Source organism: Symphalangus syndactylus, chromosome 3, assembly GCF_028878055.3.
Source record: "Symphalangus syndactylus isolate Jambi chromosome 3, NHGRI_mSymSyn1-v2.1_pri, whole genome shotgun sequence".
NCBI lineage: Eukaryota > Metazoa > Chordata > Mammalia > Primates > Hylobatidae > Symphalangus > Symphalangus syndactylus.
The window spans coordinates 118,461,086-118,485,907 of record NC_072425.2 but is presented as its reverse complement, the minus strand read 5'-3'; the positions used below and the strand labels follow the sequence as shown (position 1 = coordinate 118,485,907).

The window sequence follows — 24,822 nt, the reverse complement described above, 5'->3', positions numbered from 1 at the left end:
ACTATACCAGTGATTCTCACCCAGGTGTGATTGTGCCCTCCACTCCTAATTTGGTGCCTTTGATAATCCTGCAGATATTTTTGGTTGGCACAATAGGGGGTGGTAGGAGCTGTGACTGGCATCTAATCTGTAGATTAGAGGCCAGGGATGCTGCTAAGCATTCCATAATGCACAGGAGACCACTGACACCAAAGAATTATCTAGCCCAAAATGTCAATGGTGAATTAATGAATAGATGGTAAATAAATCAGAGACATGATGGTTATCAGCCTGTCCTCACCTGCATGCTTTATCATAATGGGCTTAGTGGGAGCTTCACACTGGTCTTCACTTTTTATGATGTTCTTAAGGGATAAATCACAGTTTCAAAGCCAGGGTTCCCATTATATTATTTAAGATGTTATGTGGAAGTTTTTATGCATTTCACAAATTCATAAATTGGTGGGGCTTGAATGATAGAAGCTAGGTAGACCACTTCCTTCATTGTCAGACAAGGTTATAGAAAACTGAAGCATCTTGCCTACTGTTCCATGGCTAGCTTGTGGCAAAGCCAGATGGTATTTATCCTTCAGATTCCCTTCAAGTGCTCTTTTTGAGAACCTAAACTGTCTCTCTCTGGTTAATCTGATGAATTATATAATTTATCAGAGTGGTTTTAAAATTCAGTATAAGTAAAAATATATGGACACTGACATTTTTAGAGTAAAAGAAAAAGGAAATAGATACATGAAAAATGATGCTATCTAAATTATTTTCAAATTTATATATTATTATTAATCTTATCAATCTTGCCATATTTTTCATAATGAGCTATTACCATAACTAAGCTATACCATAATTGCTTATGTTCATTTATACACAGAGCCTAGCACAGCACCTTACATTTTGAGGACCCTCAGTATATACTTGTTCAATAGATGAATGTCTGAGTAGCTGTTTTAATTCAGTATGTGGCTATTTAAAGTATCAAAGCAAAGCACTGAAGTTAATGCAAGGATTTTAATTCAGTCTCATTGAGCTTTACTTACAGCAACATAGATGTCACCAGGAAATATGAATCATTGTGTATCTTTGAAGACAGTCTCGAGGTGTCTCTTCACCTAGAAAACAGTTGTGCATCATAAACATTCAAATTTAGAGCTGCTTGTTTTGCTTCAGTTCTTCTACTTATTTCTTTGTAAAGCCAGTTTTTTTCCTTTAGAAAATGCATTAAAGAGGTTTTAAATCATCCTCTTAGCATGTTAATATGGTATGCTACCACCTTTATTGCAGATTGCTTTAATATTTTGTTATTTGCCTATTTGGGTAAATGTATTTTAATTTGAAAAGTGCTACCCAAATGGGATAATATGCAGTACCTAAAATTCAGACATTAATTAGAGCTTTTTTCGCAACTGAATTCTGTTCCACCACAGTCTTACCCTGGTGTTTCTGCAGGATCCACATCAGACCCTGCTGCAGGTGTGGATGTCTTAGTTAATCAGGTGGCACTGTTGATCCCTCATCAATGGACTTCTGAGATCACCACCATTATTTCCTCAATTTCTTTGACTCTTTCTCTATCATGGCTTTATCTGTGAGAAGGTTAATGAGTGATTCTCATGACAACGTGATTGGCAGCCACAAAGTCTAAGAGACTCCTCAAACAACCTCTAACAGCCATTAACAAATCGAACACACCTAAAATGTCACTGATTTGTCTTGGAAGACAGAATATTAAGCAAGATAAATGGCACTATACATATGGATAATTTGTGTATATAAGACTATTAGTTCATTAGATAACTAATCTCACTACCTTATTTAAAAGAAAATTTAAGTAGGAATCCATTTCTAAATCTTTTCAAATTACAGGTTGGGCACAATAAACAACCAAGTATAAGGAGCTCAGAAGATTTCCATTTAAATAGTTTCAATAATCCTCCAAGACAATATCAGGTAAGCATGGATTTTTAAAGGAATAAGACTAGTTATTTGTAATATTTAGGTTCTTGAACTATGTGATTCTTTAAAGTATTAGGATATTTTTCTCAATATCAAATAATGCATTAATTCAACAAATATTTATTAATTACCATGTACCGGCATTTTGTAAGTGATAGAGATATATAAGTTAAAAAAATAAAGTCTTGGAATCACAGATCTGAGTCTCTATGTTCATTGAAAAAGGCAAACCTTACAAAAAACATAAAGAAGAGAGTAAAATTCATGTCAGATTCCACCAGTGAGAAACAAAGACTGCTTGCTTTTGGTGAAAATTCTGCCAGCTGATTGTATGTCTATATGTGCATAATTTTACATATATTTTAATATTATTATAAAATGCATATATACTACTATACAAATGAGTTAATACTTACATAATGAGTAATAGCTTTTAGCTTGTGATTTTCTCTCCACAAAATATATATTCCTATTAATTTCAGTGAATGTATCATATTCCTTCATACAAATATATAATTTACTAAAAATAATTTCTTATTGATGGACATTTAAAGTTCATTTTTGTCTACTATATAACTACTTCTATGAACATACTTGTTAATGTACTAAATCATATCTTTAGAATAGATTCTTGAAGGTAGAGTTTTACTATCTATCTACCATTTAACCTTGGCTTAGGTGTAAAATTTTGTTTAGTTCTATATCCATCAAGACTTTCTGAGCACCCACTAAGACTCCTTCTTTTTATGATAAACATATAGTAAAAGCAATGTTTGCATGATAGAAGCCCAGGTACTTGAAAAATATATTACATTGAAACTAGCATTCCTAAATTAATAGAAAGTTTAAAATAAAAATTGGTTCCATTACATGGGGCTTAAATGAGTGGACTTTAGCTTAATTTCTCATTTCCACGAGCAGTAGTGTACATCTTTTACCTACCCCACTGAAAGACTGTCTTACTCTAATACTTGCAATACAAGCAATGGACATAAAGGATTACATACTTGCTCTAAACATTCTTTTCTAAGAACTCACTTTTGAGTCATTAGCCCAGGTGATGTGAAAACTGCTTTAAAAAGGAAAGCAAAATGTGGAGATCGCATACATCCCGGCTGAATCATCTTAGTCTTTGACAGCCATCACTTTCAAAGAGCTCCCTACAGGGAGGAAGACTCTGAAACTTGTTCCAAATGAGAGATCTGTCATGAACCTGAAACTGACATAGATTTCTCCTTTCTCTGTTTTTTAGAAAATAATGAAAAGGCTCATTAAAAGATATGTACTGCAGGCCCAGGTAGATAAGGAGAGTGATGAAGTGAACGAAGGTGAGTTGAACTCAGAAGCAAATGCGCCCCTGAATGTGAGTCAGGTTGGGGGCCTAAAGCAGAGTGGCCGGAGAGCTGCAGAGATGGGCATGGGGAGAGTGAACTTCAACGGGAAAAGTAGAACAGGATCTCACCAACCACCATTCTGTTAAAGAAAGAGTGGGGAACAGGCTATTTCTCCACAGGCGGGGACAGGTGCCACTTGCTAGATAAAAAGCTCTCATTCTTATGGTGGACTTGGAGGGAGGAGGAAGTGGGTGGGAAAGGCAAGGAAGGGGCTGCTGCCTCAACCCCTGAATCATTCACCACCTTTTCGTTTTAACTTACTTTAGGAGGGCTTTTGTTATCATTCTGCTGTAATCTCTTCATTCACCAAAACACTTAGCTAAGAAAACAAAAACCTGCTCAATTAGGAAGTTATTTCCTTTCAAAGGATTCAAAATAAAATTGTGTGTGTCGAGGGTGGAGCCAAGATGGCCGAATAGGAACAGCTCCGGTCTCCAGCTCCCAGCCCCAGCGACACAGAAGACGGGTGATTTCTGCATTTCTGCTTGAGGTACCGGTTTCATCTCACTAGGGAGTGCCTAACAGTGGGTTCAGGACAGTCAGTGAAGCGCACTGTGCGCCAGCCGAAGCAGGGCGAGGCATTGCCTCACTCGGGAAGCGCAAGGGGTCAGGGAGTTCCTTTCCTAGTCAAAGAAAGGGAAAACAGACGGCACCTGGAATATCGGGTCAGTCCCGTCCTAATACTGCGCTTTTCCAACGGGCCTGGAAAACGGCACACTAGGAGATTGTGTCCCGCACCTGGCTCGGAGGGTCCTATGCCCACAGAGTTTTGCTGATTGCTAGCACAGCAGTCTGAGATCACGCTGCAAGGCGGCAACGAGGCTGGGGGAGGGGCGCCCGCCATTGCCCAGGCTTGCTTAGGTAAACAAAGCAGCCAGGAAGCTCGAACTGGGTGGAGCCCACCACAGCTCAAGGAGGCCCGCCTGCCTCTGTAGGCTCCACCTCTGGGGGCAGGGCACAGACAACCAAAAACTCAGCGAGAACCTCCACAGCCTTAAATGTCCCTGTCTGACTGACAGCTTTGAAGAGAGTAGTGGTTCTCCCAGCACGCAGCTGGTGATCTGAGAACGGACAGACTGCCTCCTAAAGTGGGTCCCTCACCCCTGAGCAGCCTAACTGGGAGGCACCCCCCCAGTGGGACAGACTGACACCTCATTCAACCGGGTACTCCTCTGAGACAAAACTTTCAGAGGAACTATCAGACAGCTGAATTTGTGGTCTCACGAAAATCCGCTGTTCTGCAGCCACCGGTGCTGACACCCAGCCAAACAGGGTCTGGAGTGGACCTCTAGTAAACTCCAACAGACCTGCAGCTGAGGGTCTTGTCTGGTAGAAGGAAAATTAACAAACAGAAAGGACATCCACACCAAAAACCCATCTGTACATCACCATCATCGAAGACAAAAAGTAGACAAAACCACAAAGATGGGGAAAAAACAGACCAAAAAAACTGGAAACTCTAAAAAACAGAGCACCTCTCCTCCTCCAAAGGAACGCAGTTCCTCACCAGCAACGGAACAAAGCTGGATGGAGGATGACTTTGATGAGTTGAGAGAAGAAGGCTTCAGACGATCAAACTACTCTGAGCTACGAGAGGAAATTCAAAACAATAACAAAGAAGTTAAAAACTTTGAAAAAAAATTAGAAGACTGGATAACTAGAATAACCAATGGAGAGAAGGGCTTAAAGGAGATGATGGAGCTGAAAGCCAAGTTTCGCGAACTACGTGAAGAATGCAGAAGCCTCAGTAGCAGATGCGATCAACTGGAAGAAAGGGTATCGCTGATAGAAGATGAAATGAATGAAATGAAGAGAGAAGGGAAGTTTAGAGAAAAAAGAATAAAAAGAAATGAACAAAGCCTCCAAGAAATTTGGGACTATGTGAAAAGACCAAACCTACGTCTGATTGGTGTACCTGAAAATGATGGGGAGAATGGAACCAAGTTGGAAAACACTCTGCAAGATATTATCCAGGAGAACTTCCCCAATCTAGCAAGGCAGGCCAGCATTCAGATTCAGGAAATACAGAGAACGCCACAAAGATACTCCTCGAGAAGGGCAACTCCAAGACACATAATTGTCAGATTCACCAAAGTGGAAATGAAGGAAAAAATGTTAAGGGCAGCCAGAGAGAAAGGTCGGGTTACCCACAAAGGGAAGCCCATCAGACTAACAGCTGATCTCTCAGCAGAAACTCTACAAGCCAGAAGAGAGTGGGGGCCGATATTCAACATTCTTAAAGAAAAGAATTTTCAACCCAGAATTTCCTATCCCGCCAAACTAAGCTTCATAAGTGAAGGAGAAATAAAATACTTTACAGACAAGCAAACGCTGAGTGATTTTGTCACCACCAGGCCTGCCCTAAAAGAGCTCCTGAAGGAAGCACTAAACATGGAAAGGAACAACCGGTACGAGCCCCTGCAAAAACATGCCAAATTGTAAAGACCACCGAGGCTAGGAAGAAACTATAGCAACTAACGAGCAAAATAACCAACTAACATCATAATGACAGGATCAGATTCACACATAACAATATTAACGTTAAATGTAAATGGGCTAAATGCTCCAATCAAAAGACACAGACTGGCAAACTGGATAAGGAGTCAGGACCCATCAGTGTGCTGTATTCAGGAAACCCATCTCACGTGCAGAGACACACATAGACTCAAAATAAAGGGATGGAGGAATATCTATCAAGCAACTGGAAAACAAAAAAAGGCAGGGGTTGCAATCCTAGTCTCTGATAAAATAGACTTTAAACCAACAAAGATCAAAAGAGACAAAGAAGGCCATTACATAATGGTAAAGGGATCAATTCAACAAGAAGAGCTAACTATCCTAAATATATATGCACCCAACACAGGAGCACCCAGATTCATAAAGCAAGTCCTCAGTGACCTACAAAGGGACTTAAACTCCCACACAATAATAATGGGAGATTTTAACACCCCACTGTCAGCATTAGACAGATCAATGAGACAGAAAGTTAACAAGGATATCCAGGAATTGAACTCAGCTCTACATAAAGTGGACCTAATAGACATCTACAGAACTCTCCACCCCAAATCAACAGAATATACATTTTTTTCAGCACCACACCACACCTATTCCAAAATTAACCACATAGTTGGAAGTAAAGCTCTTCTCAGCAAATGTAAAAGAACAGAGATTATAACAAACTGTCTCTCAGACCACAGTGCAATCAAACTAGAACTCAGGATTAAGAAACTCACTCAAAACCGCTCAACTACATGGAAACTGAACAACCTGCTCCTGAATGACTATTGGGTACATAATGAAATGAAGGCAGAAATAAAGATGTTCTTTGAAACCAACGAGAACAAAGACACAACATACCAGAATCTCTGGGACACGTTCAAAGCAGTGTGTAGAGGGAAATTTATAGCACTAAATGCCCACAAGAGAAAGCAGGAAAGATCCAAAATGGACACCCTAACATCACAATTAAAAGAACTAGAAAAGCAAGAGCAAACACATTCAAAAGCTAGCAGAAGGCTAGAAATAACTAAAATCAGAGCAGAACTGAAGGAAATAGAGACACAAAAAACCCTTCAAAAAATTAATGAATCTAGGAGCTGGTTTTTTGAAAAGATCAACAAAATTGATGGACCGCTAGCAAGACTAATAAAGAAGAAAAGAGAGAAGAATCAAATAGATGCAATAAAAAACGAAAAAGGGGATATCACCACCGATCCCACAGAAATACAATCTACCATCAGAGAATACTACAAACACCTCTATGCAAATAAACTAGAAAATCTGGAAGAAATGGATAAATTCCTCGACAAATACACCCTCCCAAGACTAAACCAGGAAGAAGTTGAATCTCTGAATAGACCAATAACAGGTTCTGAAATTGTGGCAATAATCAATAGCTTACCAACCAAAAAGAGTCCAGGACCTGATGGATTCACAGCTGAATTCTACCAGAGGTACAAGGAGGAACTGGTACCATTCCTTCTGAAACTATTCCAATCGATAGAAAAAGAGGGAATCCTCCCTAACACATTTTACGAAGCCAGCATCGTCATGATACCAAAACCTGGCAGAGACATAACCAAAAAAGAGAATTTCAGACCAATATCCTTGATGAACATTGATGCAAAAATCCTCAATAAAATACTGGCAAACCGAATCCAGCAGCACATCAAAAAGCTTATCCACCATGATCAAGTGGGCTTCATCCCTGGGATGCAAGGCTGGTTCAACATACGCAAATCAATAAATGTAATCCAGCATATAAACAGAACCAAAGACAAAAACCACATGATTATCTCAATAGATGCAGAAAAGGCCTTTGACAAAATTCAACAACCCTTCATGCTAAAAACTCTCAATAAATTAGGTATTGATGGGACGTATCTCAAAATAATAAGAGCTATCTACAACAAACCCACAGCCAATATCATACTGAATGGGCAAAAACTGGAAGCATTCCCTCTGAAAACTGGCACAAGACAGGGATGCCCTCTCTCACCGCTACTATTCAACATAGTGGTGGAAGTTCTGGCCAGAGCAATCAGGCAGGAGAAGGAAATAAAGGGTATTCAATTAGGAAAAGAGGAAGTCAAATTGTCCCTGTTTGCAGATGACATGATTGTATATCTAGAAAACCCCATTGTCTCAGCCCAAAATCTCCTTAAGCTGATTAGCAACTTCAGCAAAGTCTCAGGATACAAAATTAATGTACAAAAATCACAAGCATTCTTGTACACCAATAACAGACAAACAGAGAGCCAAATCATGAGTGAACTCCCATTCACAATTGCTTCAAAGAGAATAAAATACCTAGGAATCCAACTTACCAGGGATGTGAAGGACCTCTTCAAGGAGAACTACAAACCACTGCTCAATGAAATAAAAGAGGATACAAACAAATGGAAGAACATTCCATGCTCATGGGTTGGAAGAATCAATATCGTGAAAATGGCCATACTGCCCAAGGTAATTTATAGATTCAATGCCATCCCCATCAAGCTACCAATGACTTTCTTCACAGAATTGGAAAAAACTACTTTAAAGTTCATATGGAACCAAAAAAGAGCCCGCATCGCCAAGTCAATCCTAAGCCAAAAGAACAAAGCTGGAGGCATCACGCTACCTGACTTTAAACTATACTACAAGGCTACAGTAACCAAAACAGCATGGTACTGGTACCACAACAGAGACATAGATCAATGGAACAGAACAGAGCCCTCCGAAATGATGCCGCATAGCTACAACTATCTGATCTTTGACAAACCTGACAAAAACAAGAAATGGGGAAAGGATTCCCTATTTAATAAATGGTGCTGGGAAAACTGGCTAGCCATATGTAGAAAGCTGCAACTGGATCCCTTCCTTACACCTTATACAAAAATTAATTCAAGATGGATTAAAGACTTATATGTTAGACCTAAAACCATTAAAATCCTACAAGAAAACCTAGGCAATACCATTCAGGACATAGGCGTGGGCAAGGACTTCATGTCTAAAACACCAAAAGCAATGGCAACAAAAGCCAAAATCGACAAATGGGATCTCATTAAACTAAAGAGCTTCTGCACAGCAAAAGAAACTATCATCAGAGTGAACAGGCAACCTACACAATGGGAGAAAATGTTTGCAACCTACTCATCTGACAAAGGGCTAATATCCAGAATCTACAATGAACTCAAACAAATTTACAAGAAAAAAACAAACAACCCCATCAAAAAGTGGGCAGAGGACATGAACAGACACTTCTCAAAAGAAGACATTTATGCAGCCAAAAAACACATGAAGAAATGCTCATCATCACTGGCCATCAGAGAAATGCAAATCAAAACCACAGTGAGATACCATCTCACACCAGTTAGAATGGCCATCATTAAAAAATCAGGAAACAACAGGTGCTGGAGAGGATGTGGAGAAATAGGAACACTTTTACACTGTTGGTGGGACTGTAAACTAGTTCAACCATTGTGGAAGTCAGTGTGGCGATTCCTCAGGGATCTCGAACTAGAAATACCATTTGACCCAGCCATCCCATTACTGGGTATATACCCAAAGGACTATAAATCATGCTGCTATAAAGACACATGCACACGTATGTTTATTGCGGCACTATTCACAATAGCAAAGAGTTGGAACCAACCCAAATGTCCAACAACGATAGACTGGATTAAGAAAATGTGGCACATATACACCATGGAATACTATGCAGCCATAAAAAATGATGAGTTCGTGTCCTTTGTAGGGACATGGATGAAACTGGAAAACATCATTCTCAGTAAACTATCGCAAGGACAAAAAACCAAACACCGCATGTTCTCACTCATAGGTGGGAATTGAACAATGGGAACTCATGGACACAGGAAGGGGAACATCACGCTCCGGGGACTGTTGTGGGGTGGGGGGAGGGGGGAGGGACAGCATTGGGAGATACACCTAATGCTAAATGACGAATTAATGGGTGCAGGAAATCAACATGGCACATGGATACATATGTAACAAACCTGCACATTGTGCACATGTACCCTAAAACCCTAAAGTATAATAAAAAAAAAAAAAAAAAAAGAAAAAAAAAAAAAAAAAAAAAAAATTGTGTGTGAAATTAGAGCTGATTTCCTCCTGTCCCACAGTCACTAGTTTTTCTGCATTGCGTATTTATAGTTGACTTCTTATCACTCTTGCTTTCAAAGGGGAACTGAAGGAAATTAAGCAGGACATCTCAAGTCTCCGCTATGAACTCCTTGAAGAAAAATCTCAGAATACAGAAGACCTAGCAGAACTTATTAGAGAACTTGGAGAGAAATTATCCATGGAACCAAATCAAGAGGAAACCAATAGATAATGCGAAGACTTCCTTAGAAATTCATATTTATTTGTCCACTTGAAGCCATATTATTTTCTGATTTATTTTCTTAAGTGCCAATGTGCCCACCTTTTAAACAAGAAAAAGTTAAATAACTTGGGCTATCCTACCATCTGGAACCCTAGTATCTAATTTTTTTGGTGATTAAACTCCATTGTTCAGGGTAAAGCCTGTAGATAACGAGGAAAATTATGCCCAGTTGTTTGGTGCTTGTTTTATAAACTGCTTTCTTGGATATAACTGTTGTGATGATGTCATTGCCATGTAGTGTCTGCCTGAAAATGGGTCCCAGCGGACAGGGGCTGACCCACGTTACTCCCCATGCGGTTTTTCCTCTGAAGTTTATTTCAGGTTCCTTCTTGCCTGTTCTGTGGATGCCCTGCTGGGGACTCCCAGCTCTGAAATTTGGGAAAAAGTAGTCCATGGGCCTTTAGAATGCTTTAGTCCTTTCTTTAGAATGCTGTTTAAACACCATTTACCCTACTTATCCCTCAAAGCACATGATTGATACTGTTCATACAAAATGGGCTTACATCTATGTAAAATTTTCTGATTCATCTATTTGAAAACATTACACTTAACAATGAAAAAAGTTTTTCCTCCACTGAACCCTGGAAACATGGTCCAGTTTTTTTTGTGTGTGTATGTAAATGTGTACACACACACATAAAGTACTTGCCCTATTTATTTTGTGGCTAATGTGGACACACAAAAGCTCTTTATGTTGTAAATTTTTATTGTGACTAAAAAATTACTGTCTAAATAAGTAGCTTTTATTGGAAAAAAATCAAAACCCCAAACACTATGGTTATTTGGTTCCATTGTAGCACAATTTTGTGCCATTTCTGGGAGCATTTACAGATGAATTCTCACACTTAGCCATTGAATGTAAAGGGGAAAAATGAGGTGGGAATTTGTAAATACTTTTATCTGTTATTTTCAATATGTTCTATCCTTCTACCCAAATATATAAAACAGGAATTTGCATTCATGTGCATTTACCAAGAAGTGGTTGTTGTTACTTACTGATCATGTGAAGTGGTGTCTTAAACAACTAAAAGAGATGAAGGTTCATATGTTTACTCAAAGACCATTGGCATTCAGAGGATGCTGGACATTAACTGGAAATGCTACTTCCAATTCAATAATGGGAGATTTCAAATGCAAATCTTTAACTTCATCTTAAAGATGAAATGGTTGCAGAAAATCTGTTTAGCTCCAACTTTGGCTTAATTTAAACCAAAGAACATTTATGTAACCAGATCAGAAAATACAGCTGAAAATTTATATTCAGTGATTTTGTATTTGTGGATACTACTTATGGAAAAGTTACTTGGTGATACATAAAGATCGATTTTCAAATATTTTGTGACAGTATTTGAATCAGCAGTTGTAAAAAATCAACCTCATACTGAATGCAGTATCAGCAAATTAAAGTAATCTAACATCCACAAAAAGTGTGTGTTGTGCCATGTGAGAGATGGACCTTCATCCCTAGGATGCTCTATGACAGCACATGGGCTTGACTCCAGAAGACTCAAGAAAAGATATTCAGATTCCTCAGTGTCTTTTAAGTTGGATTGACTTGACAAGATAAAAGTTTTGGGAAACTCAACAGACATGACTGTGGGTTCCTCAGCAAAAGGCACTACTCTCCTATGGCTCTTATGGTTCAAATTAATGTCCTGAAGTCAGATTTTCATCAAAGTGCAACTGAACTGACATCTCTTTGAATTTCATCTTCCAACTTAGAATAGTTGGCATTTCTTCTAAGTTGGAAGATGAAAAAGGAAATTAAACGTATTTTAAGAAAGCTTCTAAAATTCTGACAAGAGCTTAATTACAGGCACATCGCCAAAAGATGGTCATAAGCATGGGAAAAGTCTCAAGACCACTGGCTTTAAATCCTACCTTCACGTCACAGTCGGCTTCATCTTTGAAACTAAGATGATAAGAAGTTGAAACGTTTTTATCCCAGTTGGTCTCCTGTCCTATTTCTCCCCTCTGAGTGGATGCTTTCTGGAGGTTCATGCACCCATGAGGAGTATGAAGCAGCGCTGCTTTTCACTGTGACCACACAGCTGCTCCCCGAGGGCTGAGCCCTGCCCACTTTTCACCGTCTCACCACAGATCGACCACCAACGAACAGAACAAAGTCCCTGTTTTTGTCCATCGATGCCTGGGTTTCCTCTATGCTGCTCTTATTACTCTGAAACTGAGAAATAGCACAAACTCAGTATGATTTTATGAGGCATATCAAAGAAATTACCAGAATCTGCTGTCTGCTTAAAACTACCAGGGATTGAAAGGAGAAGAAAATGAGTGTTTGAACTCAAGGTACTTGCAACCAAATGGGGTAATTGGCCTTAATACAAGTATGAAAAATGTTAAATATTTTTCAATGAATTATCAAATTTAATCTAACTTAATGCTTACAATGACTGTATGAGGTGAATTCTATCATTATTCTCATTTTGGAAAAGAGACAACTGAGGGAGTTAGAGGCTAGTAACTTACACATGGAGTGTCAAAGCCAGGAATGAACACTATGCCTGCCTCGCATTTATTGTAGGTCTTGATGAAGCATATGGAAGTGTGGTCATCTCATTGTGTAGCTTATATTTAAGTTTCTAGGTGAGGAAGAATACGTGGTACCTGAACACCCTAGCTTCCATTATATGTCCAGTCTAGGGGAAAATGAGCATTAGGCAAAGCAGGCTGTGGGTTAAGAGAGGATTTGGTTTCAAAAGGATTGTAGATATTGGGGAGGAGAAGTATCATCTCTTTCTCACTCATCCTATGTTCATGGCTGAGGCCTCTATAACCAAAGACAGGTTAACAAAAGTGTACAAATTTATTTACCGTGTTTTATGTAACACGTGAGCCTTCAGAAAGACTCAAACACTTAAACTTATGTATTTTATGTTAAGTTTGACAAAGAGTGGAACTGAACAAGAGGGTATTATGTAATGGTACTGAAGTGGTGGGTACTTAGCAAGGCCTATTCAGATTCTTCTCTTACTATTTGGTTCTATAACAAGAGTCTTTTATTCTTTTAATCATTCATGGTCTATCTCTAACATTCCCTTTAACGGTCTGAGTAAAGTTGAGAATCTTTGGAAAAACACTGATGTGATTAAATATAGTGTACAGAAATCTATTTACAGTCAATAAGCCAATAAGGCCTGGGGTTTTAAGAGATTGAAGCCTGTGTGTGTGTGTGTCCTCTCTGTGACCCCATGTCTTCAGAAATAAGGAGGTTCCTGTCCTCCAAGTATAGGAAGGACACTTCTGGAATGAGGGTCTTATGACCTGCTTCAGTGGAAGATCAGAAAATTCTTTCTAGGGAAAGAATTTCTCACCTGCTTCAGGAGAGAAGGGTGAGGGGAAGGTGAGAATAACCTTCCTGCTTCTGCTGTTTCTTGAATTCCTTCAGCTCAAAATATTCAATATGCTGGGGTGCCATGTTTTCAAGTAGCATGTCCTGAACCCTCTCATAGTTATGAAAAAGAATAAAAGATGGAGATGTATATTTCTTGGCAGGGACAGTATGAGCAAAACCAAGAGCTGGCCATGAGTGTGGGACACTTAGGGAGTTCTTCAGAGAGCAATAGTAAATTCAGTGGCTATGAGTCAGTGAGGAGAATGGATTGACTCAGGAGCAAATGGTTTCACTTTATTTGGACAGTCTATCCCACCCTTCCAGGACTATTTCAGTATGAAAGAATTTTATCACCATGTGAATAGTGAAAACAAACTGAATTTTCAATTAAAATGGAGAGACTCTATGTCAGTATTTGCCTGCCAGCCAGTCCCCTAATGAAATCACTGTCAGGATCGATTACCAGCTTCAGACCAAGGAAGAACCCCAGACACAGATGATGTTTCTCCAGGTGGCACGTTCTAAGCATGCCCCACATCAGTTCTGATTTGAACACATAAATATCATCTCCCTCTTGGCTCTGAAACCCTCCTTCATCACTGTGTGCCAAGCAAGGTTTGTGAGCGTCATGCCAGTCATCCTGGCAGCTCTGGTGAATGGTGCTGAATATGAATTCCTACACTTTAGAGTCTCTGCCCTTTGATGTAGACAGCACATGTTTCCAAGTTAATCCAAGGTTGTGCAGGAATGCAGCCCAGAACCCTAAAATGGGTGGAAACTGAAACTTCAGCTGTTATCTGTTGTCATACAAAACATGGACTGCTAGTCCAAGTCTTTACTTCTGTATGTGGTTAGCTGAGGTGAGCAACACAGCAGAGACTCTCTAAAAGACCTGGTAATTAAAGTAAATTCGTTTTTCTTTTCATGAATCTTGGAAGGATTGCTTGAATTTTCTTCCTTACTCTGTGTTCATAACTACAGCTATAAAAGTTTCCAGAAGCACTTTTCAAAAACACTTTCCTGGGATGGATTTAATGATAAGACCTATCAAAAATATTTCATTTTAAATTAGAGATTTTTGTGTAGCTGAGTAAACAGCTAGAGACACTGACCAACTGTATGATCGTTTCTTTTTTTTTAATATTAGTGCCATTTGATGGATAGTCAATTTATCCAATATAACTGGATCATAGAGTGGGTCATATTTTTCAAAATCTCATGAAAATTACATATCAAAAGGCACCTTATTCAATGGTAAAGGTAATTGTATCTACTAAGGAGATCATATATTCATAACGACTGTAACAATTCCTAAGTAAGTATAATGTTACCTGGAACACTGAAGAAAAAACAGGAGAACGACTGGTATTCTAGTCTATTTGCGCTGCTAAAATAAAATACCGTATTGGGTAGCTTATAAACAGCAGAAATTTATTTCTCACTCTTCTGCAGGCTGAGAAATACAAGATCAAGGTGCTGGCAGATTCAGTTTCTGGTGAGGGCCCACTTTCTGGTTTTTGATAGTGTCCACTTGCTGTGTCTCACATGAAGGAAGGGGCAAGTGAGGCCTCTAGGGCCTCTTTCATAAGGGCACTAATCCCATTCATGACAGCTCTGGCCCCATGACATAATCACCTCCCAAAGGCCCCATCTTCAAATGTCATCACATTGGGGGTTAGGATTTCCACATATAAACTCAGGGAGGACACAAGTATTCAGATCATAACAACAGGTTTGTATAGAATCAAATGAATTTTTAACCTTTCTTCTTTTTCTAATGTCCACCCTGGAAGTCACAAGGCTTTCATCATTGCACACTGATAAACTGATGGAGTAGTGTATCAAAAGTTGGCAGAGAGGTATATCCTCTGGCAAATGCATAGGAAGCACACTTTTTTTTCCTAAATAATGAAAGAAAACCTTGATGCTGACATTCAGGAAGTGAGTGTGGAATTTCACGTCCCTGCATTTTTGTCCTAATTATTGTCTATGAAAAGATACTGTTATACCACCATAGGAACAATTTTTTCAAAATAAAGTAAGTTTACTTATTATCATGTCTCAGGCTAAAAGAACTGTGGCAATGCTCTGCGTTTGCTTTAACCTTTTTAGTAGTCTGTGATTCAGCCGTGTGACATTTACCCTTCACTCTTCTTCAGAAAATGGACTTTCACCAGAATGATTGGAAAAGGTCAAATTGTAAAGTGTCTTCTTATATTCTGGAAAATGTTAACATGTCCTGTTGTTGCCACTCTTTGTTAACATTGAGAAAAATGTATAAATACATGCATATATATATATATATATATATATATATACATATATATATAAAGTCTGCCATGATATACAATCAATAGCCAAAGAACACATATATATGTAATTGTATATATGCTCATTTTTCAAAACACAGCTATCTATAATTCTATCAAAAATTATAAATATGGATCTTTTTCTTTTCCCACAAATCCTTTTACATTCTTTTTTTCGTCATTTCAATGATTTTACTCGCTTTCTAGCCTCTCTATGTTATTTATCTCTTTGAGTTCTTTTCATCCCAATGGTTCAGAGTATAGCATCTGCAGCCAGAAGTATTGGGTAATCCCAGGTCTGACAATAGCTGTATACTCTTCACCAAGTTTCTTAACCTCTTTGGACCTCATTATCCCAATTCTACAGGTGAAAAAACACTAAATATCGCCTACATTGAGTTTTTGTGAGGATTAAATGAGTTAATACATTTTAGGCTGATGATAAGCATTCAGTTAATACTAGCAATCATAGAGAAAGCATGTGGCTCCAAAATTTCTTTTTCCACTCTGTCTTAAACAACTCTCCCTTAAACCTCACAAATCTATTGAAATTAGGTTCTAACTCATGTTTCTCTCATCACTTGGTACATCATGTCTGGGGCATTGTGCTAAGAAGGATTCTGAGGCCCAGTCAGAATTGGTAGGAAAGAATGACATAGAGACATTGAATAATGCTTGCCATGGACATGGGAAGTTGGCCCTCATGCCTCATATTTGCCATTTTTGAAAAAGATGAGTCACATTTGAGCAATATGTGGGAAAAATTCAAAGCACTGTTATTACTTTTGAGCATGATAATTTGTATCATTTTATAATAGTATCATTCATAAGATGGCTTAGGGCAACTCCCATATTAGGTCCAGCTCACAAAACTTTCATTTGAAACCTATGAAATTCATTGCAGTGTTCTGGGTCCTATTGCCAGTAGCAGTACTAGAAACGGAATACAAGTAGTCTATTTATAAGCAAAAGACCTAATTACTACAAGCTACTTCGATGAGGCCCATCTTAATTTATTCATTCTAGATAGCTATACAGCCCTTGAGAACGAAGCCTGGACTAATTTGTGTTGGGTTAATTTGCCTGCCACAGCTTGTGGCTTCATTCCATTTGTCAGAGGGCATACCAAATCCATGTAAGAAAATCTTGACATTGTCCAGTCATTGGGTGGCTCCTGAGTGATTTGCATCTCCCTCTTGGAAGGTGACGACTTTTGACTCATTCACTCATACTTTTGTTTAATAAGAAAGCTATCTTTTGACTGAAGTAGAAGTAAACAATAAATGAATCACATGCCAGCTTTTTCTGCTATTCCATTTACGGGTCTAGCCTATCAGGCTGCCTCAGAGCCATGATCCAGTTGTATTTCATGATCTACTAATAGGATACAATTAACCCATAGCTTGTGTCATTAGTTCATTTGACATTTACCCTCACTAAGAAGCAGGACACAAAGAGCCTGTCTCAGTTTGGTCACTTCTGCCTGATACTGTCCACTCTGAGACCTAATTACTTTTTCTTGCAAATCCCCAAAACATTAGGTTTGAACTTAGGGTAGGTGTTTCTCTCCTAAACCAATGACATCTCACTAATGATTTAAGAGCCCAGGGAGGGTTTATAAAGAAAACTTGTGTGAGGAACAGTTATGGCCCCTTATAGCCTTCGAATTGCTATCAATCAGGACAAGCCAGAAGTCTTCCAATATTGTGGCTGGTAAAAGGCATTTAATATGTCAAAGGATCTGCAGTTAGTCATTTTTTAAAATAAACTTTTTCCAATAAGAAGTCTGGCCTGAGGCTGACATTATGAGGACATAACTTTTCCAGCAATTCATTTATTCTTAGTGTTATAATCTAGACATTAATTGTAACCTATCTGCTGCTAACTGCATCCAATGAGATAATCTAAATCACTCCCAATTCCTTCCTCTTGAAGCAGGCACCAGGCCTGTACCCTTCTAGTATTTTCCAGTATTTCATGAGAATTGCAAAAATATCCATAAGAAATGCATTATCAGAAAATCAAAATAATGCAGTACTCCATGTGTCTTGACTTGTGCTTTGCAAGAGAAGTATCTAATGCCATTTTCATTCCAATGACTTTTATGTGTCTCCATGCTTGGAAGGGCTCCTGGGACTTTGCGGCTGCCCAGCAACATGTGATTTATTCAATCTGTAAGCCAAAAATAAATTCTAAGCTCCGCCCAGCCATCTGAATGGGCCCCTCCTCTCAGCCAAGGACATTCCAAAGTTATCCTGAAAAACTCATTAAGGCCATGATGGGAAGGAGGAGCTAGACATGCTTTATTACCCTCCTCTCTTTTGGAATTACTGGTAGAACAGACTCTTTAAGTCTGATAAGAAATACTCACAATCTATTCTCTCTGAAGCCTGCTACCTGGAGGCTTCGTCTACATGAAACCTTGGTTTCCACAACCTCTTATAACCCAGACATTCCTTTCTATTGATAATAACCAACTGCCAATCAGAGAAATGTTTAAATCTACTGATGACCTGGAAGCTCCTGATTCGAGTTGTCCTGCCTTTTCAGACAGAACCAATATACACCTTACATGTATTGATTGATGTCTCATGTATCCTTAAAATGGGCAAAACCAAGCTGTGTCCTGACGGTTAGCGGCGGTGAATCCTTACGAATCTGCAGTAACCTCAATTCTTGCTACTTCAGAAGAAAGAATTCGACCAAGGGGGCATAAAGCAGAGTGAGAGACCAAGGCAAGTTTTAGAGCAGGAGTGAAAGCCTATCGAAAAGCTTTAGCGCAGAAATTAAAGGAAGTAAAGTACACTTACTTGGAAGAGGGCCAAGTGGGCGACTTGAGAGATCAAGTGCACAATTCTGCCTTCAGACGCATTGGCATGCTTCCAGGATCTTGTGTTATTTCTGCCCTGATTCTTCCCTTGGGGTGGGCTGTCCACACGCACAGCAGCCTGCTAGCACTTGGGAGGGGACACATGCGCAGTGTGTTTACTGGAGGTGTATGCATGCTCACTTGAGGCGTTCTTCCCTTACCAGTCAAATGTCCCTAGAAGGTGAGACACCAGTTAAATTTCGTGATGTTTTTGCCTCTTAATGTGCATGCTTGAGCCCATCCCCCCAACTTCTGAGATCTTGTCAGGAAGTGGCTGATTACCAGTTTCAGGTGTTTCTGTTTATAGGGAGACTGCCTTTCCCTGGTGCTGGCTGCAACCAATTATTTTAGAGAGAGTTTAATAATTGCCCATCACCTGATGGTTGCCTGACATTCCTGGTTGAGGGGGACCTTCACCTGCCCTGCTCATGTCTGTGTGACTACCTGCTGTAACACAACCAGGTGCAGGTATTTAGAAGCAAAACCACACAGTCTTCATGGGCGGACACACTGAAAAGGGATCTTGGAGGAACGCTAACAGCATCCACTCCATACCCAATGCACAGCACCAGGAACAGTATTCTTTGTAGACACAGATTGCATCAGAATTCTAAAATGTTATTTGGTGGTAGATTTTTTGGTACTTTGTAATTTTGGAATTTTCTTTTGGAACTTCGAGATTTTGAGAAATTGTATGTTTTTTTTTTTTTTTTTTTTTTTTTTTGGAGTCTGTAGAGGAAATGCATTGCATCCTCTTGAAATCAAGGAATGTCTGGGTTACATGGGGTTAAACCAGGTGACATCTTTGTCCGCTGGGGACATGGCTGTTTTTATAGGTGACTGCTGACTCCATTAAACTAAATTATATCATTTGGTTACAGAGATATCCCAGGCCCACCTCCCCATCTTATGAGGCAGCTAGGCCCTTCAAATTGCCCACTAGTTGTCCTTTCTTTAAGTGAAGATATAATATGCTTCTTTGAAATGAAATTTTAATGAGGGTTATACATGAACCAGTTACCAATATTAACCTGACAGAATTTATCAGGACCTCTAAAGAATGAGACCCAGAATCGATAACTTTAAATGAGGGTCTAAGAAAATATCCAGAATATGGGGTCATTTTGTTAGGCTGTGTTGTAACCGAGAATACCATAGCAGTATCCTTGGCCTGAGGGGCAGCACGAATGTATTAGATAGCTATGGGAAATGTAAGGGCCAAGGGCAGCCTCGAGAATAGGCAGCCAGCAGCACGGATGACTAATTTTCCCTTAGGTGTCCTTGTTCACAGTACTCACATTCCTACTGCCACAAAAAAACGACCCTGCACAAACTTTACAGACTCATAACTCAAGGAATTAGTTCACAGTCACTTTCAGGCATTCTAGCGCATATTGGATACTCAAAAATATTTACTGAATGAATACATTTGTTGAATGAATCCTTTGTTTGGTGCGACTTGCAACCCCAGAGGGGCTGGTAGACACAGCCTGGAAGGGAAAAGGTGGAACAGGCCTTAGGTAGAGAAAAACTCCCAAGGGACCATTTCAAGACTTTCTGGCTGAACGTCGTGACATAGATGTCTCAGTAGCCTTCTCCAGGCTTAGTCAGCTTTGAGACTTAGTGCAGGACGTGCTCTCCAGTGATAGGGGAGCTATCTCTGGCTGGCTGGCACAGGGATCTCCTTACAGACTGCCAGAAAGAACACACAAACCTGGCTTGACTTGGGTTCTCTTTGTTTCCTGTACAGCTGACTGCTGGCCAAAACACACAGTATTCCAGATTGAGAGGTCACACTGACACAGTTCAGGTAGGCTGGTGACAAGGCCTCTGAAGAAGTAGGTGGGAAGCACCCACCCCCTGCCACTGTTGCTGATGTCATGTGGCAAAGTGGTTCAAGGAAACGGACACAGCTCCAGAGTCATAGCCGGAGCAAAACCTACCAGCTGCCACTTATCACCTCCCAGGTGAACTTGGGCAGATGTTGAGCCTTTCTGAGACCCACTGTCCTCAGCTGTTTAAAAATAACCTATTTGATGAAGTTGACTGATGGTTAAACAAGAAAATGTATATGAAGTGCTTTTTCTTTGAGGGTCTTAAAATTGAGCATCTGTGTCAGGAACTGGGCTAATACCATGTCTTATACATCTGCATCAGGTCTGCCCTAGAGGCCCAACTCAATTTTGAGATGAGATTTGTGCCTGTAAAATAATCCCAGGACAAGCCTCGGGATATGCATCTGGGCTAATAAAGACAAAGCTGAGACATGAACAGACCAGTCTTGGGGAGATGGGGGGCAGGCAGATAGCAGACCAGTCTTGGGGAGATGGGGGACCGATGGATAGCAGAGTGGGAAATAGGAAGCTCTGGACCAAAGCCACGGCAAGACAAACACACCTGTTCTTGTCTATAACTTTTGGTTAATCTAGGTGCTAAATTTTGCCTCCAAACTTCACACTGGTCTTTTCTTCTATATGTGGCTGCTGTCTGTGGTGGGGACACGGCTTCAACTGGGCTTTATTTTCTGACACTTCCCTGGTCTTGATGGTAGGGGCTTAGTCATTGGTGCCCTAGTCTTATGCCTATTCCTCAAAGTCGGCTGGGTTACAATCCCGTAAACTGCCAGGGGTCTATTGCTGAATCTTAAACACTCCTTAAGCATTCCTAGTCCCCACTGGACTAAAGCCCCTTCCTTGATACTTCTGTGAGAGCCCCATGTGCTCAGGACTGAAGACTTCCTGGAGCATGTGTGCCCCATCAGAGATACGGTGCTGAGAATCGCAAGTCCAAGATTCATTTGTTGAAAAACAAATAGGCTCTGAGTGCCTAACATGTGCCAGCAGCTGTTCTGAGTGATGAAGATAACAGGGAAAACCTCTGCCTCCCCATGGAATTTGTATTCAGGAAGGCAAAAACAGACTATAAGCAAAATAATTAGAGGTAAAGGAGTTGCAGTTTTAGATCAGGTGGTCAGGAAAGGCCACCCGAGAAAAGATCTAAAGGAGCTAGAGGAGGGAACAAGCAGATACGCAGGAAGAACATTCTAGGCTGGGTAAACCTGAGTACAAAGACTCGGATGCATGAGCATGTCTTGGGGGGGGTTGCGGAACAGCGAGGGGGAGGGGGCATTGGAGGGAGGGAGGGGGACAGCAGGAGGAGATGAGGTCAGAGAGGCCACAAGAGGCGCCAGAGCACGGACAGACGTGAGAGCCACAGGGAGACTGTGGCTTTTACACTGAGTGGAAAAGGAAGACCTAGCAGGATTTTGAAGACAGCAAAAGCAACATGGTTCTCTGGCTGGCTGTCTGCAGGGCCTGTTCCTACCCTCACTTCTTGAGCTGAGACCTTCCTTTCTTCATCTTACTTTGCCATCATCTCCTGAACGGCAGTTTCTTGTGATATTGGGAGCATCAGAACCGGCTGGGTCGGGTCAAAGACCCACATTGTGACATTCCTTGCAGACTTTTGCTCTGACAAATGGCCAGAGCTGAGGTATTGGAGTTAAGATGCCTTAATTCACCTGGCTGTGTTTGACTTTTGTGGATGGAGGATGATTTACACACATTTAATGGTGTTGCATCGACATGTTATAGCATTGCAAAAATGAAAGGATATATTTTCAGCTCCCACTTTATTTCCCACTCTGAGAAGAAAAACTCACTGCACGCACTGTCACAGCCCACTAGGAAAGCCAGTCACTCAGAGGAGCTGCGACGGGCAGAGGGCTACAGAAGCTCAGGTCATGGAGAGAGAGTCCATTTTGCACTGCCATGTCCAGAGTTCATACACACAAAAAGACTGATTTTTTTTTTTTTTGGTTACAAAGACACAAAAACATAAAGCTAGCATACAAAGAGTGGTCTGTTCTGGTGAGACTCTTGGTTTTGTTGCTGGTTTCTTCTGAATTCTCTTATATTTCCTCATCACATAGGTTAAAACAAACACTAGCTCTTTAGCAAGAAAACCTTGGAGCCTAAGCTCTGCAATTGATCAAAGATGGATACAGAAGGTTCTGATAAATGTATAGCATTTCTTTATTTTTCCTTGCAGAGCATTTGACTCAGTACCTTGTGGAGAAGACAAAAGGATTTGCTAATAATCACTATACCCTTTTTTTCGTATATATGGATCCCATCTGACTATTCAAGTTGTACTTCATAGTGAGAAAAAAGTAGATGAATGCTTACATAATGCTTCTTTAATATATCTTATTTTTCTCTGGGTGCACATCACGTTCTATCTTAACACATTTGCTAATTTAATTTTCACAGAAGTCCCCATCTTGCGTCTTAGAGAAGTAGCAATCATTGTTCTTGCTGAAGACCAGGATTCTAAACCCAGCGCTTTTAAGACCAAGGCCAGTACTTTATGTATGCAAGCATGTAGAGTAATTGCAAAAGAAGAGGCTCTCTCAAGAGGAAGAGTGTTGAAGTAATTTTCAAAGTCAGGTCAAGTTGCTCCTGTCTATCAGCAGTGAAGTTAGGTAAAGAACAATTTGTGTTTCAATTTACCAATGAAAGATAGAAGCAAAGAGCATCTTGACCTAGGTAAGCCAGCAGAGGGTGCCATTGCCCCTTCCTGTAGATGTAATCATGCAAGCCCAAGGGGCTCACCTTTCTTGCCTAAAGGAAAAGGTCCAGGTGAGAGGTCCCAAACTTCTCAGGCCGTAATGCTCCTGCATCTTCTTTCCACAAAATTTAGAAAGTCAGTAAAAAAATTTTCCTGTAAGAAACAGGGAGCTGAGCTTTGTGGATACAGGTAACTTAGTATCTTTGAAACTGGCTTTAAATAATTTTTTTGAACTCACTAGAAAATGTTTTTTCAATGACTAAATGAGACCTGGGAAGACAAACAATAGTCCCTGCTGCCTGGCTTTGAATAACTTTAATTTTCTCTTTTAGGAAGAGAGGATTAGTCTGTGAAGAAGCAGCTTTGCCCAGCCCTACCAGAAGAATCAGAGTTTAAACTGCCATAGAATGATTTCTAACCCCATCCCCAAACCACCACCACCACCCCCACCACCACCAATCCTAAATTCTCATCCAGCCACCTTCCTGGACCTATTAAACGGTGGACAACACAAGGACTTCTGTCCACAGGAAGCACTTAATAAACAGTGGTTGAACGTGCGAGTGCAGCCCCTGCTTAAATACCCCCAACAGCAACAAAGTGATGTGCATGCTCCCCAGCTACCCATCCTGCCATGGTTTTGAGCTGCCCTGCTTGTATGTGTCAGGAGTGAGCATGCTGAATATCAAGCATAGAAGATGTTTACATGTGTCTTTTGCCTGCCAGTGGTTACAGACACAGCCTTACTCTCACCATAAATGCTTCAAAAGTACCTGCTGAATTGAGTAAGTAGGAGCCGGCTCTAATTATGAGTAATAAATGAAACTGAGCCAGGAAAATTGAGTATGAAACAGTTTAAGGGGAAGACATTAATGATAAAATCTGCTCATGTGTGTAATTGCCTCCCACCAGCAGCAGTGGCTGTCCCCTGCCTTAATTAACTTAGCAAAAGAAATAGTTCAACCTAGAGCCCTTCATGCGGGGATGCAATGAGAGGATGAAGGAGGCAGGGGAAAGCACAGCAAAGATGCCCTAATGGGTTTTCCACATCTAGGTTGATTGACTGTTGAGAAAAGAAAGAACAGCTTGTACTATTCTGGGTAGCATGAGCACTGTAATTTGTGACAGCTATAGGTCATGTATCTATTTTTCTGTCTAACAAGGACGAGGAGCAGCTGGTGGCTGGTACAAACTCAGATTGGCTTGGTCAGGCTGTGAACTATGATAGAGCCTTGGTTTTCAGCCTGAGCTATAACAGAGGAAGGGTATGTGGCTAATGTTTGCATGTCTGTGCAAATTTAACTGTAGTTAACAGATTTGTGGCTGCAGGTGGAAAATGAAGCTTAATGATTCCAAGAACTCTGTCCTTAATTTCCTTCTGATTCTGAAAACAAGGTAGATTTTATACCTTTCATATCTCTCCCCATTCCCACTGTGGCCACCTTCAATTAAGTCCAAAAACATTGTTTTAGTTCTTGTTAAATACTTGGCACCATGCT

General features: G+C 40.2%; 1 protein-coding gene across 8 annotated transcripts in view; it reads left to right on the top strand.

Moving 5' to 3' along the window:
* Positions 1-23,884, top strand: part of TRPC6 (transient receptor potential cation channel subfamily C member 6) — a 150,407-nt gene extending 126,523 nt beyond the window's left edge. For 5 of the 8 annotated variants that reach the window (XM_055272877.2, XM_063636448.1, XM_063636451.1 and 2 more), the window contains 3 exons: positions 1,855-1,938; positions 3,197-3,272; positions 10,022-11,651. In XM_055272877.2, the coding sequence (XP_055128852.1) occupies positions 1,855-1,938; positions 3,197-3,272; positions 10,022-10,173 (312 nt within the window). In that variant the 3' untranslated portion in view covers positions 10,174-11,651. Of the gene's footprint in view, positions 1-1,854; positions 1,939-3,196; positions 3,273-10,021; positions 11,652-23,025; positions 23,238-23,655 lie in introns of those variants that run through there. The other 3 variants (XM_063636446.1, XM_063636449.1, XM_063636447.1) reach the window with 2 other exon arrangements.
* The last annotated feature ends 938 nt before the right edge of the window (positions 23,885-24,822 follow it).